The following is a 12852-nucleotide window of genomic DNA, read 5'->3' as shown; positions in this document are numbered from 1 at the left end:
CCTGCATCCAGGTGCCGTGGACGCTCCTGCTCTGCAGTCCCCATGGTCCAGCCCTCCCACGGGCTGTCCCCTGGCCTATGCCTCCCGTCCCCAGTGAGGTGGCTTCCAAAATCCACCAGACACGCAGGTCCTGATTGGCCAAGGTCAGAGTAAGGGGACGCGGCATGGTCAGGGAAGAGGCCAGGAGAGCAAACCTGGGGACACAGAACCAAGTGAGGGCTTAAGGGCCACTCCCTGCGGACGGCAGCCAGTGGACGCCTGCAAGCTCCCGGGACGCACACGGCGCCGTGGCAGCACTGCGGGTAAGAGCCTGTGAATGGGGAACGTGGCTCGGAGAACCAGCGCACAGCCGGCAATCGTGTGCTCACAGGAAAATAGCTGATGACATGCTGCTGAGCAGGAAAGCTGCAGAGTGGTTTATAAAAACGATTCCATTATTAAATAAATACTCAAGGCCTCCCGAAACAAAAACACCTGTACCTGTATGCAGGCAGAAACACGGATAAATGATGCTGCCCATCCAACATCCCGAATGAGTGTCCAAGACTCACACAGCCCCAGATCCTCCCTTGGACTTGGCCCCCACCTCCGGCCCCAGGCTCCTACCCGACCCAGCAACGCTCAGTCCCCGCCCTCAGTCCAACTCAGCACTGGGAGCCCTGGGCCTCCACTGCCCAGCCTTGGGGTGGCTTCAGCCGCCTGCTTGAGAGGAGGCTCTGTGCACAGTGGCCAGGGCTGACCTTCAATGCCCAAATCTGCCAGGAGCCTTTTTTGCTCAAAGCCCCCAGTGCCCATCCCCACTCAGAACAAGCCAAAGTCTGCAGCCTCTGCCCATCTGCGGTCCCCGAGAGCTGCTGGTGACCCCCACACCACATAGCTCTCTCCCTGGCCCAAAGGGTCCTGACCTCCTCAGGGAGCGCTGCCCCACCATCTGTGTGCCCCTGCCCCTCCCCACCCTCTTCTGAGCCATCTCTCTTGCCTTCTTGGTCTGATTTCGTCCCTGACCCAACTCGACTGCAGCTCTAGGAGAGGGCTCTTTCCTGACTGGCTTCCTGAGCATGGTGCCAGCTTCCGACAGGGCCCAGTGCTCGGTCGGCCCCAGCAGGCAAGCCAGGGATGGAGGGTTGTGTGCTGCGCACCGGCTGCCAAGGGCTCAGTGTTCTGTGCCCATCTCTGCCTGGAGGTTGCAAAGCCCAGCTGCATCCCCAGCTGTTCATAGACCGCACCCAGCTTCTGCCAAGGGCTGTGACCAAGCAGCGCTGGAGACGTGCAGAGGCATCCACACGGGGCCCTGGCAGGGATAAGCGCTTGGAGCTGAGCGGCCCAAAGTGCAGGTCTGGAGTGCAGGGCTGGCCGTGTGTCGCTGTGGGGCTCATGGACCCCCGGAGGGGACCCCAGCCCTGGAGTAAATACCCAAACCAGCAGCCCCAGTAAAGGACCCTGCCTGACGCGTGTGCAGCTGTGTCTGTGCAGGAAAAGAACCAGGGTGCTGGCGCCTCAGCACCACCTGAGCAGCTGTAAGAGGGAGGCGCCCACGTCTTCATCTCCTGCCTGAGGGCTCTTAGGTCTTTTTGCAGCCTACACAGCCTTTGTGATAAAACTCCACAATGACAGACAAGAAAAATGAAGCGAAATAAAACCCTCCACACACGTTCCTCCTGGCAGCCTCTGCTCCTCTGGGGGAACCAGCCACACCGGCACGGAACCTGTTGTGCCGGCCACAGAGCCTCCAGTTCTCACCACCCCCAGCTGGCCCCCCGAGAGGCCATCCCATCCAGCCTCCACCTGCCTGTCAGGGGCGTCTCAGGAGCCCGGGCCACCACCACGACCCGGCACACTCTGCGAGGTGTCCCCAGCATCACCTTCACCGCACACACTTCAGCCCCTCCCTGCAGCTGAGCCTCGGCCACACGGGAGGAGAGGGAAACTCGGGCCCAGATGATGCTTCTCTGCCTCTAGGAGCTGAGTGGAAGGCAGGTGCCTTCTATAATCAGGAGGAAATAACTCCCAGATAGCAAACAAACAATGCACACGCACGCCAAAGTGCTGCTGAGCACAGAAAGACGGAGAAGCGCTTCCTCGGCCCGAGCTTCGGCCTGAACGCTGCTCTTGCAGTCTGATGTGGATTTATTTTTCCTGCAGCTTTTCCTTGGGAATCCCCTTCCTCTCGCCTTTCCAGGGACTGAGGTGTCAGAGTCCTCATTTCAGGCAGAATGGGGGAGGCTATTGCTAGTTCCGTATGGCCTTCGCCTTGGGAAAAGGCACTGGTGAGGTTCTGGCTCCGGGCCAGCAGGGAGGTGGAGCAGACACAGGCCACCTGACTGTCACCAGTCATGATCAGAGAGGGACAGAGCTCGAGGCAGCTCTCACAAGACTCCAAAGGATGGAGAGGAAGGCAGGCTGGCCAGGGACCTCGGACTCATGGAGGAACCACCCGACTCAGGCCAAGAAAGAAGCAGAGTCTGCTTCCCAGCCACAAGGCTGCCACAGATGGAGGGGTCTGTCCCTCCCTCCCCATGGGAGCTGCCTCCAGGGACACTGACTGGCACCAAACAAGCACCAGCACACGTCCTTCCCAACTGTGCACCCTCTGTACCAGCCAGCATCCTCCCAACTGTCCACTGCCCACAGCAGGAAACATCTTCACCAACTGTCCACCGCCCACACCAGCAGACATCCCCCCAACTGTGCACCCCCTGACCAGCAGACATCCCTCCAACTGTGCACCCCCTGACCAGCAGACATCCCTCCAACTGTGCACCCCCTGACCAGCAGACATCCCCCCAACTGTGCACCCCCTGACCAGCAGGCATCCCCCCCAACTGTGCACCCCCTGACCAGCAGACATCCCTCCAACTGTGCACCCCCTGACCAGCAGACATCCTCAACTGTGCACCCTCTGACCAGCAGACATCCCCCCAACTGTGCACCCACTGACCAGCAGACATCCCCCAACTGTGCACCCCCTGACCAGCAGACATCCCCCCCAACTGTGCACCCCCGACCAGCAGACATCCCCCCGCAACTGTGCACCCCCGACCAGCAGACATCCCCCCGCAACTGTGCACCCCCGACCAGCAGACATCCCCCCGCAACTGTGCACCCCTGCAGAGAAAGCAGAGGAGGCCCCACCCCCTGCCAACTAGAGGTAGGAGATCAAGAAAGCCTCAAATCTGCTAATGAAGACCCAGCCTGTGCCAGGGTCAGGTGTGTGGCTCTGAGAGCTGAAGATGGCGCAGAATGCAGCCTTCACACTGGGCCTGGGCAGCACCCAGTAGGCAGACCAGGGTCAGTTCACATTCAAACTACACTCCACAGATGTCGGCCAGGACATGCCCTGTGAATACAAGCACGCTGACAGTGAAAATTGAAGACTTAAATGGGAACGAGTCTCATAGCGTTTAACACTCAAAACATCAGGACACAAAATCCACAGTGACCAGGACGGGTCCACAGTGACCAGGCCACATCCACGGTGACCCGGTACGCCAAGAGCAAGGAGAATCTGAACCACAGCAGCAAAAACAATCCACAGATAAAAACGACCACACGTCACGGACGGAATTATTTCTCCAGGACAATAAAAGCCGTTATCATTACCAGCTAGAACCAGCAATCCTGAACACTCCTGAAACAAAGACAAAGAGAGAACGTCCTAGCAAAGAAACAGGAGGCATACAGAAGAACCAAAACACGACAGAACATTTTTTTAAAACTCTCTGATAGGCCTCAAAGCAGAACTGAGATGACAAAAAGCCAAAGATCCTGAAGATAGATCAAAAGAAACAATTCCATCTTAACATCAGAGAAAGAAAAAAAAGATTCAAAAAATGAACAGTGCCCCAGAGGCCTTGGGGACAATAACGCGAGGTCTAACACTTGTGCCACTTTATTTCCAGAAGAGGTGGAGGAGTACACGGGTGGAAGAATCGTTTGAAGACATACAGACTGAACACTTCCAAAATGTGTTAAAAGCTATAAACCTACGGGTCCAAGATGAAGAAACCCCAAACAGGACAGATCCAAAGTATTCATGCTCAGACACTTCCAAATCACATTTCTGAAAACTAAAGACAGAGAAAAACACCTTTTTGTGTGTGTGTTTTGAGGCAGGGTCTTGCTCTGTTGCCCAGGCTGGACTGCGGCGGCGCAATCGTAGCTCACTGTAACCTCAAACTCCAAGACCCAAATGATCGTCCCACCTCAACCCCCTGAGTAGCTGGGACGACAGGTGTGTGCTAACATGCCTGGATCATTTTTCAAATTTTATTCATAGAGACAAGGTCTCACTATGTTGCCCAGGCTGGTCTCGATCTCTTGGGCTCAAATAATCCTCCTGACTCGGCCTCCCAAAGTGCTGGGATGAGGTGTGAGCCACTGTGCGTGGTCCAAACATTCTTGAACACAGCTAGAGAGAAATGATGCGTTACCTACTGGAGAACATCTGAATACCTGGATCCTTCACTAGAAGCAACAGAGGCCATGAGGAAGTGGCACAACATTTTTAAAGTGCTGAAATACTTTGTATTTCTGCCAAACCAGAATTATACATCCAGCAAAAGCACCCTTCAGCATGAGGGCAATGCGGAGACATTCTCAGATTCTCAGATGAGGGAAAGAAAGGGGATCTGCAGCCATCAGACCTCCTCTGAAAGAACCGCTAACCATGATTCTTCAACAGCAAGGAGATGAGCCCAGAAGGAAACCTGAGACACCGCAAATGAAAGAAGAGCAGGAGGACGGTGACTCTGGGTGAACATCACAGACTATTCTCCTCCTAAGTTTTAAAAATTATGTTTGATGGCTGAAAGCGAAAGTTGTGGCCCTGTGTTTTTGGGGGGTGGGGTTCAGTGCACACAGAGGTAATAGTTAAGACAACCACATCATAAAGGGGGAAGGATGAAGTGACTGAACAATGGTGAGTTATCCACATTCCACTTAAAGTGCTGAGATGTGGCTGTCAGTAAACAAGGATAAGTTAGGTACGGATACTGTCATCGCTAGAGTAACCACTGAAAATATCGCATGAAGAGACATCATGGAAACCACAGTTGATAATTATAATGGAATACTCAAAGAAGTTCAAGTAACCTAAAAGTAGACAGAAAAGCTGGGCGCAGAGGCTCACACCTGTAGTCCCAGCTACTCAGGAGGCTGAGGGGGGAGGATCACTTGAGCCCAGGAGTTAGAGGCTGCAGGGAGCTATGATTGCATTTGTGACTAGCCACTGTACTCCAACCTAGACAAAATAGTGACACCCCATCTCTAAAATAAAAAGAGAAAATACAGTAGTGTTTAACAACAGTGGGGGGTGTGAGAACAGAAAAAACAATAAAATGGAAGACGTAAATCCCAACAGAATAATTACACTAAGTATCTACGGTCTAAACACACAAAAGATAAAGATTGCCAGAAGGGATGAAAAATAGATGATCCAACCAGATACCTTCTACAAGAAACTCACTTCAAAACTCATGGTGCAGGTAAGTGGAGAGTGAAGAGTCACATTACGTGTTAGACAGTGTCCCCCAAAATTCACAGTGCAGGTAAGTGGAGAGTGAAGAGTTACATTACGTGTTAGACAGTGTCCCCCAAAATTCACAGTGCAGGTAAGTGGAGAGTGAAGAGTTACATTATACGTTAGTGTCCCCCCAAATTCATGTCTACCCAGAACCGCAAAATGTGACCTTATTTGGCCAGGCACGGTGGCTCACGCTTGTAATCCCAGCACTTTGGGAGGCCGAGGTGGGTGGATCACGAGGTCAGGAGATCAAGACCATGGTGAAACCCCGTCTCTACTAAAAATACAAAAAATTAGCCGGGCGTGGTGGCGGGCGCCTGTAGTCCCAGTTACTCGGAGAGGCTGAGGCAGGAGAATGGCGTGAACCCGGGAGGTGGAGCTTGCAGTGAGTGAGCTGAGATTGCACCACTGCATTCCAGCCTGGGTGACAGAGCGAGACTCCGTCTCCAAAAAAAAAAGTGACCTTATTTGGAAACGGTTTTGCAGAGGGACTCAGATGAAGATGGGGTCACCCTAGAGTGGGGTTCACACTTCACTGCCTCTGTGTGGCCCTCTGTGCATCTCTCCGCTTCTTGGACAGACGTTCAATGCCGTGCACACGTCACTGTGTGAACACAGGTGCAGGCTCCTGCTCCCAGCCAGCTCACATGCCAGTGCGAGAGGCAGGTGACAGGTCATGCAATGCGTCGGGGGTGACAAGCGCAGAGGAGTAAAAGGAAGTGGAAAGGGAGCTGAGAGTGCTGGGTGGATGGGGAGGCCAGGGAGGCTGCGCTGAGACGGAGCTGCAGGACACGCGGGAGCAGCCAGGCTCTCCTGAGGGCTCCAGGCAGAAAGCAGCAGGCACAGAGGCAGGAGGCAGGAGAGAGGCGCTCCCAGAATGGCAAGGGGGTCTGGGGTCAAATGCTGTCCAGAGGAGATAAACGGTCAGAGTCCTCAAGTATGTGGGACCCGGTGAGAGAGGACGGCCTGAGAGCTAACAGTGGCTCCAGAAAAAAGCGCACCTCAGAACTAGGAAAGGATGAATACGCTGGAGCAGGAAAAACTAAATTCCCCGCACTCTAGAATGGTCTCATCATCTTTCCATGCTTAGCACAAGAGAGAGAACACTCTCTGCTCCACCAATATCGTTTCTGGAGGTTTCACCCTGTTTCCTTTTTCCAATCAACTGACAAAAATAGGAGGGAGATATATCACATTTCATCTTTTCACATATAGCGGAGCTTTCCTCCAATGCTGCCCACATTCAGACACAGTTTGACAAAATTACTGGGCTCGGGTGGGCGGGGCTCTGAGGTAGGTGGGGCCATGGGTGGGCGGGGCTCCAGTGGAGGGTGGGACCATGGGTGGGCGGGACTCCAGCACAGCCATGGGTGGGTGGGTGGGCGGGGCTCCAGCACAGGTCAGGGCCGTGGGCTTGATGGGTGGGGCCCCAGTATAGGGCAGGGCCCATGATCTGGGTGGGTGGGACTGCACGACAGGGCGGGGCCGTGGGCTGGGTGGGTGAGGCTCCAGGATGGGTGGGGCCATGGGCTGGATGGGCGGGGCTCCAGGACAGGGCAGGGCTATCGGCTGGGTGGGCGGGGCTCCAGGACAGGGCAGGGCTATGGGCTGGGTGGGCGGGGCTTCATGACAGGGAAGGGCCATGGGCTGGGTGGGCGGGGCTCCAGGACTGGGTTGGCTCTGGGCTGGGGGAGGTGACCCACCTGTCACAGGTCCCTGCTGGAGGCTGCCCAGGATCTTCTCACCCAAGAGATGAATCAGCCGAGTCACCACCTGCAGGCAGACACAGGAGCCGAGAGCCACACATTTTAAACAGAGAAACTCTGGGAACCAAAGGCAGTGATGCTCAACAACAGTGAGACTCAGCCAATGGGGCTGGATCTGCTTTTCAAAACCTCCATGAACTGAGTTGCACGTGGCTCACAAGCCACATGCTGGGCCATGGCTGTCCAGGCCTTGAAGCCCTCTTGATGCCCAGCTAAGCCATACGGCTGCCTTTCTGGTTGCCAGGCCAGCAGGTACCAGGGGTATGTCCTGTGACTGTGAGCCCAGGCCAGCCTCTCGCTCTCACTTCAGGGCAGGCGGACAACTCCGGGGGAAGCCACCCACGACCCTGAAGGCAGGACAAGGGCAGGCTGGCAGTCTTCTCTGGAACTGAGGGCTCATTGTGGCCGTTGCTTCTGGGTGCCAACCCCGCTTCAGGGCACAGTTGGGGACATTCATCCTGACTGAACCAAACGGTCCCCACACCAGGGGTCGCTGGCTTGCAGGGACCCTGCCCAGGGGCTGACTGTACAGCAAAGCTGGCCCCACAACAGTGGACCTGCTGGCTCCACCCACATGTCCCCCAGAAGCTTTTGGTCGGACGGAGCCCTGCAGCGGCCTCTAAAGGGTGGGCCAGGGCTCCTGCTCCGAGGCGCTCATGAGCACGAGGCCTGCCCGGCAGGCCAGGACAAAGCAGACGGAGGAGTAGCCTGGCTCCCTGCTGCTCCCAGCAACTGTGGCTGCCACCCCGGAGCCTGCTGGCCCTGTGAGCTGCCCTCACATGCTCTGCCAGGCTCCCCTGGTCCGTAAGTGGGCAAGTACAGCAAGCGTCAGGACCCAGGAGCTGCATTGCGGGCAGGAGAACCAGGACCCAGGAGCTGTGGGCGGGAGAACCAGGACCCAGGAGCTGTGAGTGGGAGAAGCACTGCCTGAGGGGAGTCGGTGGAGGGAGGGCAGTGATGGCCTCTCAGGGTGAGCCCCAGGGGTGGCGAGAGGCACTAGCTGTAGAAGGCCCTGCAACATGCTGGGGGCCACACCTGTACCCCCTTTCCATTTATTCTAGAATGCAAAACTTCTTGGGATCCATGTGCTGGCTGATGAACAACTGCAGAGGTGCCCTTCGGGCCCCTCGGCCGGTCCTTCCTGGGCACCCTCCTCACTGCTGACCCTGCACTTCCGAGCAGCCCGCCCTGTCCTTCTGCAGATCTCAGAGTGAGAGTCGCTTCCCCTTCCTCTGCTGCACCCACATCACTCACAAGTAGAGAGGCCACCAAGTAGGCAGCTGTGCGACTGTCCAGGGAAGCAGCCCGGGAGCCTCTCCAGGTTTCCTGCCCACTGTTCCCGGCCTCCACCCAGCTGGGCTCTGATTTTCACCTCCTCCAGGTCGTTTTCCATCCACATATACGTAGACCGAATGATCACCACAACTCAGGACACAGCTTGAGACATGGCCTGTGCCACCCTCACCCGCACCGCCCTCACCCACGCCCTCACCAGCTCTGCGCCCTCACCTGCTCCATGCCCTACGGCACCTGTGCCTTGCCCTCACCTGCTCCGCGCCCTCAACTGCTCTGTGCCCTCAACTGCTCTGTGCCCTCACCCGCTCCACCCTCACCTGTTCCGTGCCCTCATCCGCTCCACACCCGCATCTGCTCCGCATCCTCACCCCATCCTCACCTGTGGGTACCTGCGCTTGATGGACGTGAGGGCTCCTGCTGGCAGCTTGGCCAGTTCTGAGTCCCGAACAGCATGCACCGTGGTCACCCAGGCCTGGTGGGTCAGCGTCTCCACCTGAGGGGAGGAGCCAGCTGCTGGGGCTGTGGGCTTGGGAGGGCTGAGCCAGCTGGGCCTGTCCCTGACAGAGACACACATGGCCCCGGCATGCAGAAAGCAAGGGAGGAGGCCAGGGCTCCCACACGCCATCCACACCGCAAGGGGGAGGCAGCCAGTGAGTGCTGGCGGGTGACGTGCTGTCAGAACCACTGGAACATGCCAGAAGCCAAAGGTGCCCCTAGCAACCCAGGCAAATCGCAGACACAGGCATTGGACACACAGGCTGGAACAAGGGCAGTCTCAGCTCTCCCGAAGAAATAAATGCCTTTGGAGAACACCCCTTTTTTTTTTGGAGACAGAGTCTCGCTCTGTCGCCCAGGCTGGAGTGCAGTGGCGCGATCTCGGCTCACTGCAAGCTCCACCTCCTGGGTTCACGCCATTCTCCTGCCTCAGCCTCCCGAGTAGCTGGGACCGCAGACGCACCACGTCCAGCTAATTTTTTTGTATTTTTAGTAGAGAAGGGGTTTCACCATGTTAGCCAGGCTGGTCTCAATCTCCTGACCTCATGGTCCGCCCGTCTCAGCCTCCCAAAGTGCTAGGATTACAGGTGTGAGCCACCGCGCCTGGCCTGGAGAACACCTCTTTTTAAGATGTGTCCCTCAGAGCCTGCGGGAGCCCTGCTGTCTGGCACTGAGGCCTCCCTGCCGGCATCTGGCCAGGTGTGTGAGCCTTCACCCGGTGGACGGAGCTGGAACCGCCAGGCTGCACATACCACCAACCAGAGGCCCAGGGCCTGCTGAGCCATCGGGAGCGCGGGACTCTGAGGGGAAGACCTTCGGCCCTGGCAGAGCTGAGGTGAGGCAGTGCTGGAGCACACTGGCACAGAGTTCCCATCGCCGGCAAAACACAGAGCAACTCGGCACCTCCGACCTCAGAGGCTGCCCGAAGACCACGCTGTCCCCAGGAGAGGGCACCTAGGCCTCCCCACACACTGGTTTTTTTTGAGACGGAGTTTAGCTTTTTTTTTTTTTTTTTGAGTTAGAGTTTAGCTCTTACTGCACAAGCTGGCGTGCAGTGGCGTGATCTCAGCCTCCGCCTCCCAGGTTCAAGCGATTCTCCTGCCTCAGCCTCCCGAGTAGCTGGGATTATAGGCACCTGCCACCACGCCCAGCTAATTTTGTATTTTTAGTAGAGATGGGGTTTCTTCATGTTGGTCAGGCTGGTCTCGAACTCCCAACCTCAGGTGATCCACCCACCTTGGCCTCCCAAAGTGCTGGGATTACAGGCATGAGCCATTGCAGCTGGCCACTGGTTTAAAACTTAACACAGTCTGGGAGCAGTGGCTCACGCCTGTAATCCTAATACTTTGAGAGGCTGAAGTGAGTGAATCACCTGCGGTCGGGAGTTCGAGACCAGCCTGACCAACACGGAGAAACTCCGTCTCTACTAAAAATACAAAATTACCCGGGCGTGGTGGTGGGCGCCTTTAATCCCAGCTACTCGGGAGGCTGAGGCAGGAGAATCCCTTGAACTCAGGAGGCAGAGGTTGCAGTGAGCTCAGATCGTGCCATTGCACTCCGGCCTGAGCAACAAGAGTGAAATTCCGTCTCAAAAAACAGAAACAAAAACAAAAACAAAAGCTTAACACAAATCGGCAGAAGCCCCAGGCCGCGGCACCTTGGAGCTGGGCAGCCCCCCGCTCGCTGAGGATGCAGGGGCCTGCTGTGAGGCCCAGACCAGCTGTAGCTGCTCCCGTGGAGCCTCAGACCAGAGGCAGCTCCTGCTGCTACCAGCCCTCAAGAGACACCTGAGGCATCTGGGCCAGTGCGGCCAGATACCAGGATAGGTGCCTGGGAGCCCCCCACAGAGGCAGAGCCCAGGACTCACAGCAAAGCAGCTGCGGGGCATCACTCCTGCCATCCACTCCCAGGGCTTTTGCTCCCCTGAGTAACTGGCCAGGCCACACCCAGGCCAGAACCCAGGACGCCCTGAGAGAGATGCAGAGGTGGGGGAGGCAGGAGCAGGGCCCAGCACCTACCACACCGACGAGGTCTCCTCGGCCGTACTCCCCGGCCAGGCGCTTCTTCCCATCGTCCTTCTGGATCACAGAGCGCAGCCGGCCGCTGAGCATGATGTACGTGCAGTCGGACTTGTCCCCCTGCCTGCGGGAGACGCAGAGGCCCTGCAGCCCTGGGCCCCCAGCCTCAGCCTCCACACCCAGCTTCCCAATGCCAGACAGACTCAGGATTGAGAAAAAGAAAACGCAGGCTTCTCACTATCTTATTTTTTGGAAAACAAAATTTTAAAATATTTATGTTAACAGGCCTGGGTTGTTTTAAATGAATAAATATTCTAAAATTGTCTTGGTTTTAATTATTATTATTTTTTGAGACGGAGTCTCGCTCTGTCGCCCAGGCTGAAGTGCAGTGGCACGATCTCGGCTCACTGCAACCTCCACCTCCCAGGTTCATGCGATTCTCCTGCCTCAGCCTCCCAGGTAGCTGGGATTATAGGCACACACCACCACGCCCAGCTAATTTTTGCATTTTTAACAGAGACAGGGTTTCACCCATGTTGGCAAGGCTGGTCTCGAACTCCTGACCTCGTGATGCGCCCACCTCAGCCTCCCAAAGTGCTGGGATGACACGCGTGAGCCACCGCGCCCGGCCAATGGGGCCCTTTTAAAGGGACGGTGTGGACTTGAATATACTGACACGGAGAGATGCTCGTGGAACATGGACTGTGTCCAAGCGTGTGCGGGTGTCACGAAATCCAGGAGGCCACGAAGCGTGTTTCCAAGCTAAGCTGGGGTGGGGCTGGGGAAATCCAGCCTTCCGTGTGTGGTTTCTACGGTAACTTCCGTGTGTGGTTTCCATGGTAACTGCGCTTTGCCCATCCCCGGCTTGCATGGATGCCAGGGCAGCATGGATGCGGAGTGTGTGGCACCCACGGCCTCACCTGTATATTGCTCGCCCGGCCTCCACCTCCACCCAGTCCAGGGCGAAGTCGATTTGCCGCACGAAGGATGACATCCTCTTCACCACAGTGTGCGCCACGCCCAGGACGACGGTCGGCTGCTTCCGCATGATCCTGCCGGCAGCCCAGAGTCAGTCCCCCCATCCCTCCAGCCCTACCCTTCACCCAGGGCCACGGTGCTCGGGATTGGATGGGACCTGCAACCCCCACCCCACCCTGAGAGTAGAGAGACCACTGGCGGGGGCTGGGACGGGGCACGCACCGGTCAGCTGCCTGCCCCATGGCACAGCACCGCCCACCACGTGCCTAGTAGCTGTTGGGGAGCCCAAAGAGCCCCCTCCTGGCACACCCATGAGTGCCCCTTGGGCACAGGCCCTGTGTCAGGCTGCGGTCCTGGCAGGGGACTGCACATACCGTCAGGAGCTGCATAATGCACACTCAGGCCGTGGGTGTGGCTGGCAGCGAGTGCCGTGAAGGGCACCAGCAGGCAAAGGCAGAGGCTGAGAGACCCATGGGGCCTGGAGAGCACAGGGTCTCTCCTGGGTGGGTGGAGGGTGGCCGGGGCCTCTGACCTGGGGAACACTGTCGTCTCCCGGTGGTCGTGTGGGGACAGACTGCAGAGGGGGAGGGCTGCAGCAGGGACGTGCCCAGTGGCTCTGGGCGGTGGCGAGGTGGGACGTGGGGCAACCTGCACCAGGCGTGAGAGTGATGCCAGGCGACTCCAGGCCTACCCCGAGCCACAGGCAAGGGGAGCTGCCATCTCCTCAGAAGGCAAAAGCAGGAGGAAGAGCAAACGTGGAATCAGGATCCGCTTTGCA

General features: G+C 57.2%; 1 protein-coding gene across 1 annotated transcript in view; it reads right to left on the bottom strand.

Moving 5' to 3' along the window:
- The window catches only part of PNPLA7 (patatin like phospholipase domain containing 7), an 84563-nt gene that overhangs the window by 24310 nt on the left and 47401 nt on the right, over positions 1-12852 (bottom strand). Inside the window, 4 exon segments of the mRNA XM_055270179.2 lie at positions 7225-7294; positions 8963-9076; positions 11097-11220; positions 12017-12148. Of these exon segments, the coding sequence (XP_055126154.1) occupies positions 7225-7294; positions 8963-9076; positions 11097-11220; positions 12017-12148 (440 nt within the window).

This window comes from Symphalangus syndactylus, chromosome 3, assembly GCF_028878055.3.
Source record: "Symphalangus syndactylus isolate Jambi chromosome 3, NHGRI_mSymSyn1-v2.1_pri, whole genome shotgun sequence".
Lineage (NCBI taxonomy): Eukaryota > Metazoa > Chordata > Mammalia > Primates > Hylobatidae > Symphalangus > Symphalangus syndactylus.
The sequence above is the reverse complement of the archived record's forward strand: the minus strand, read 5'-3'. Positions and strand labels throughout refer to the sequence as shown.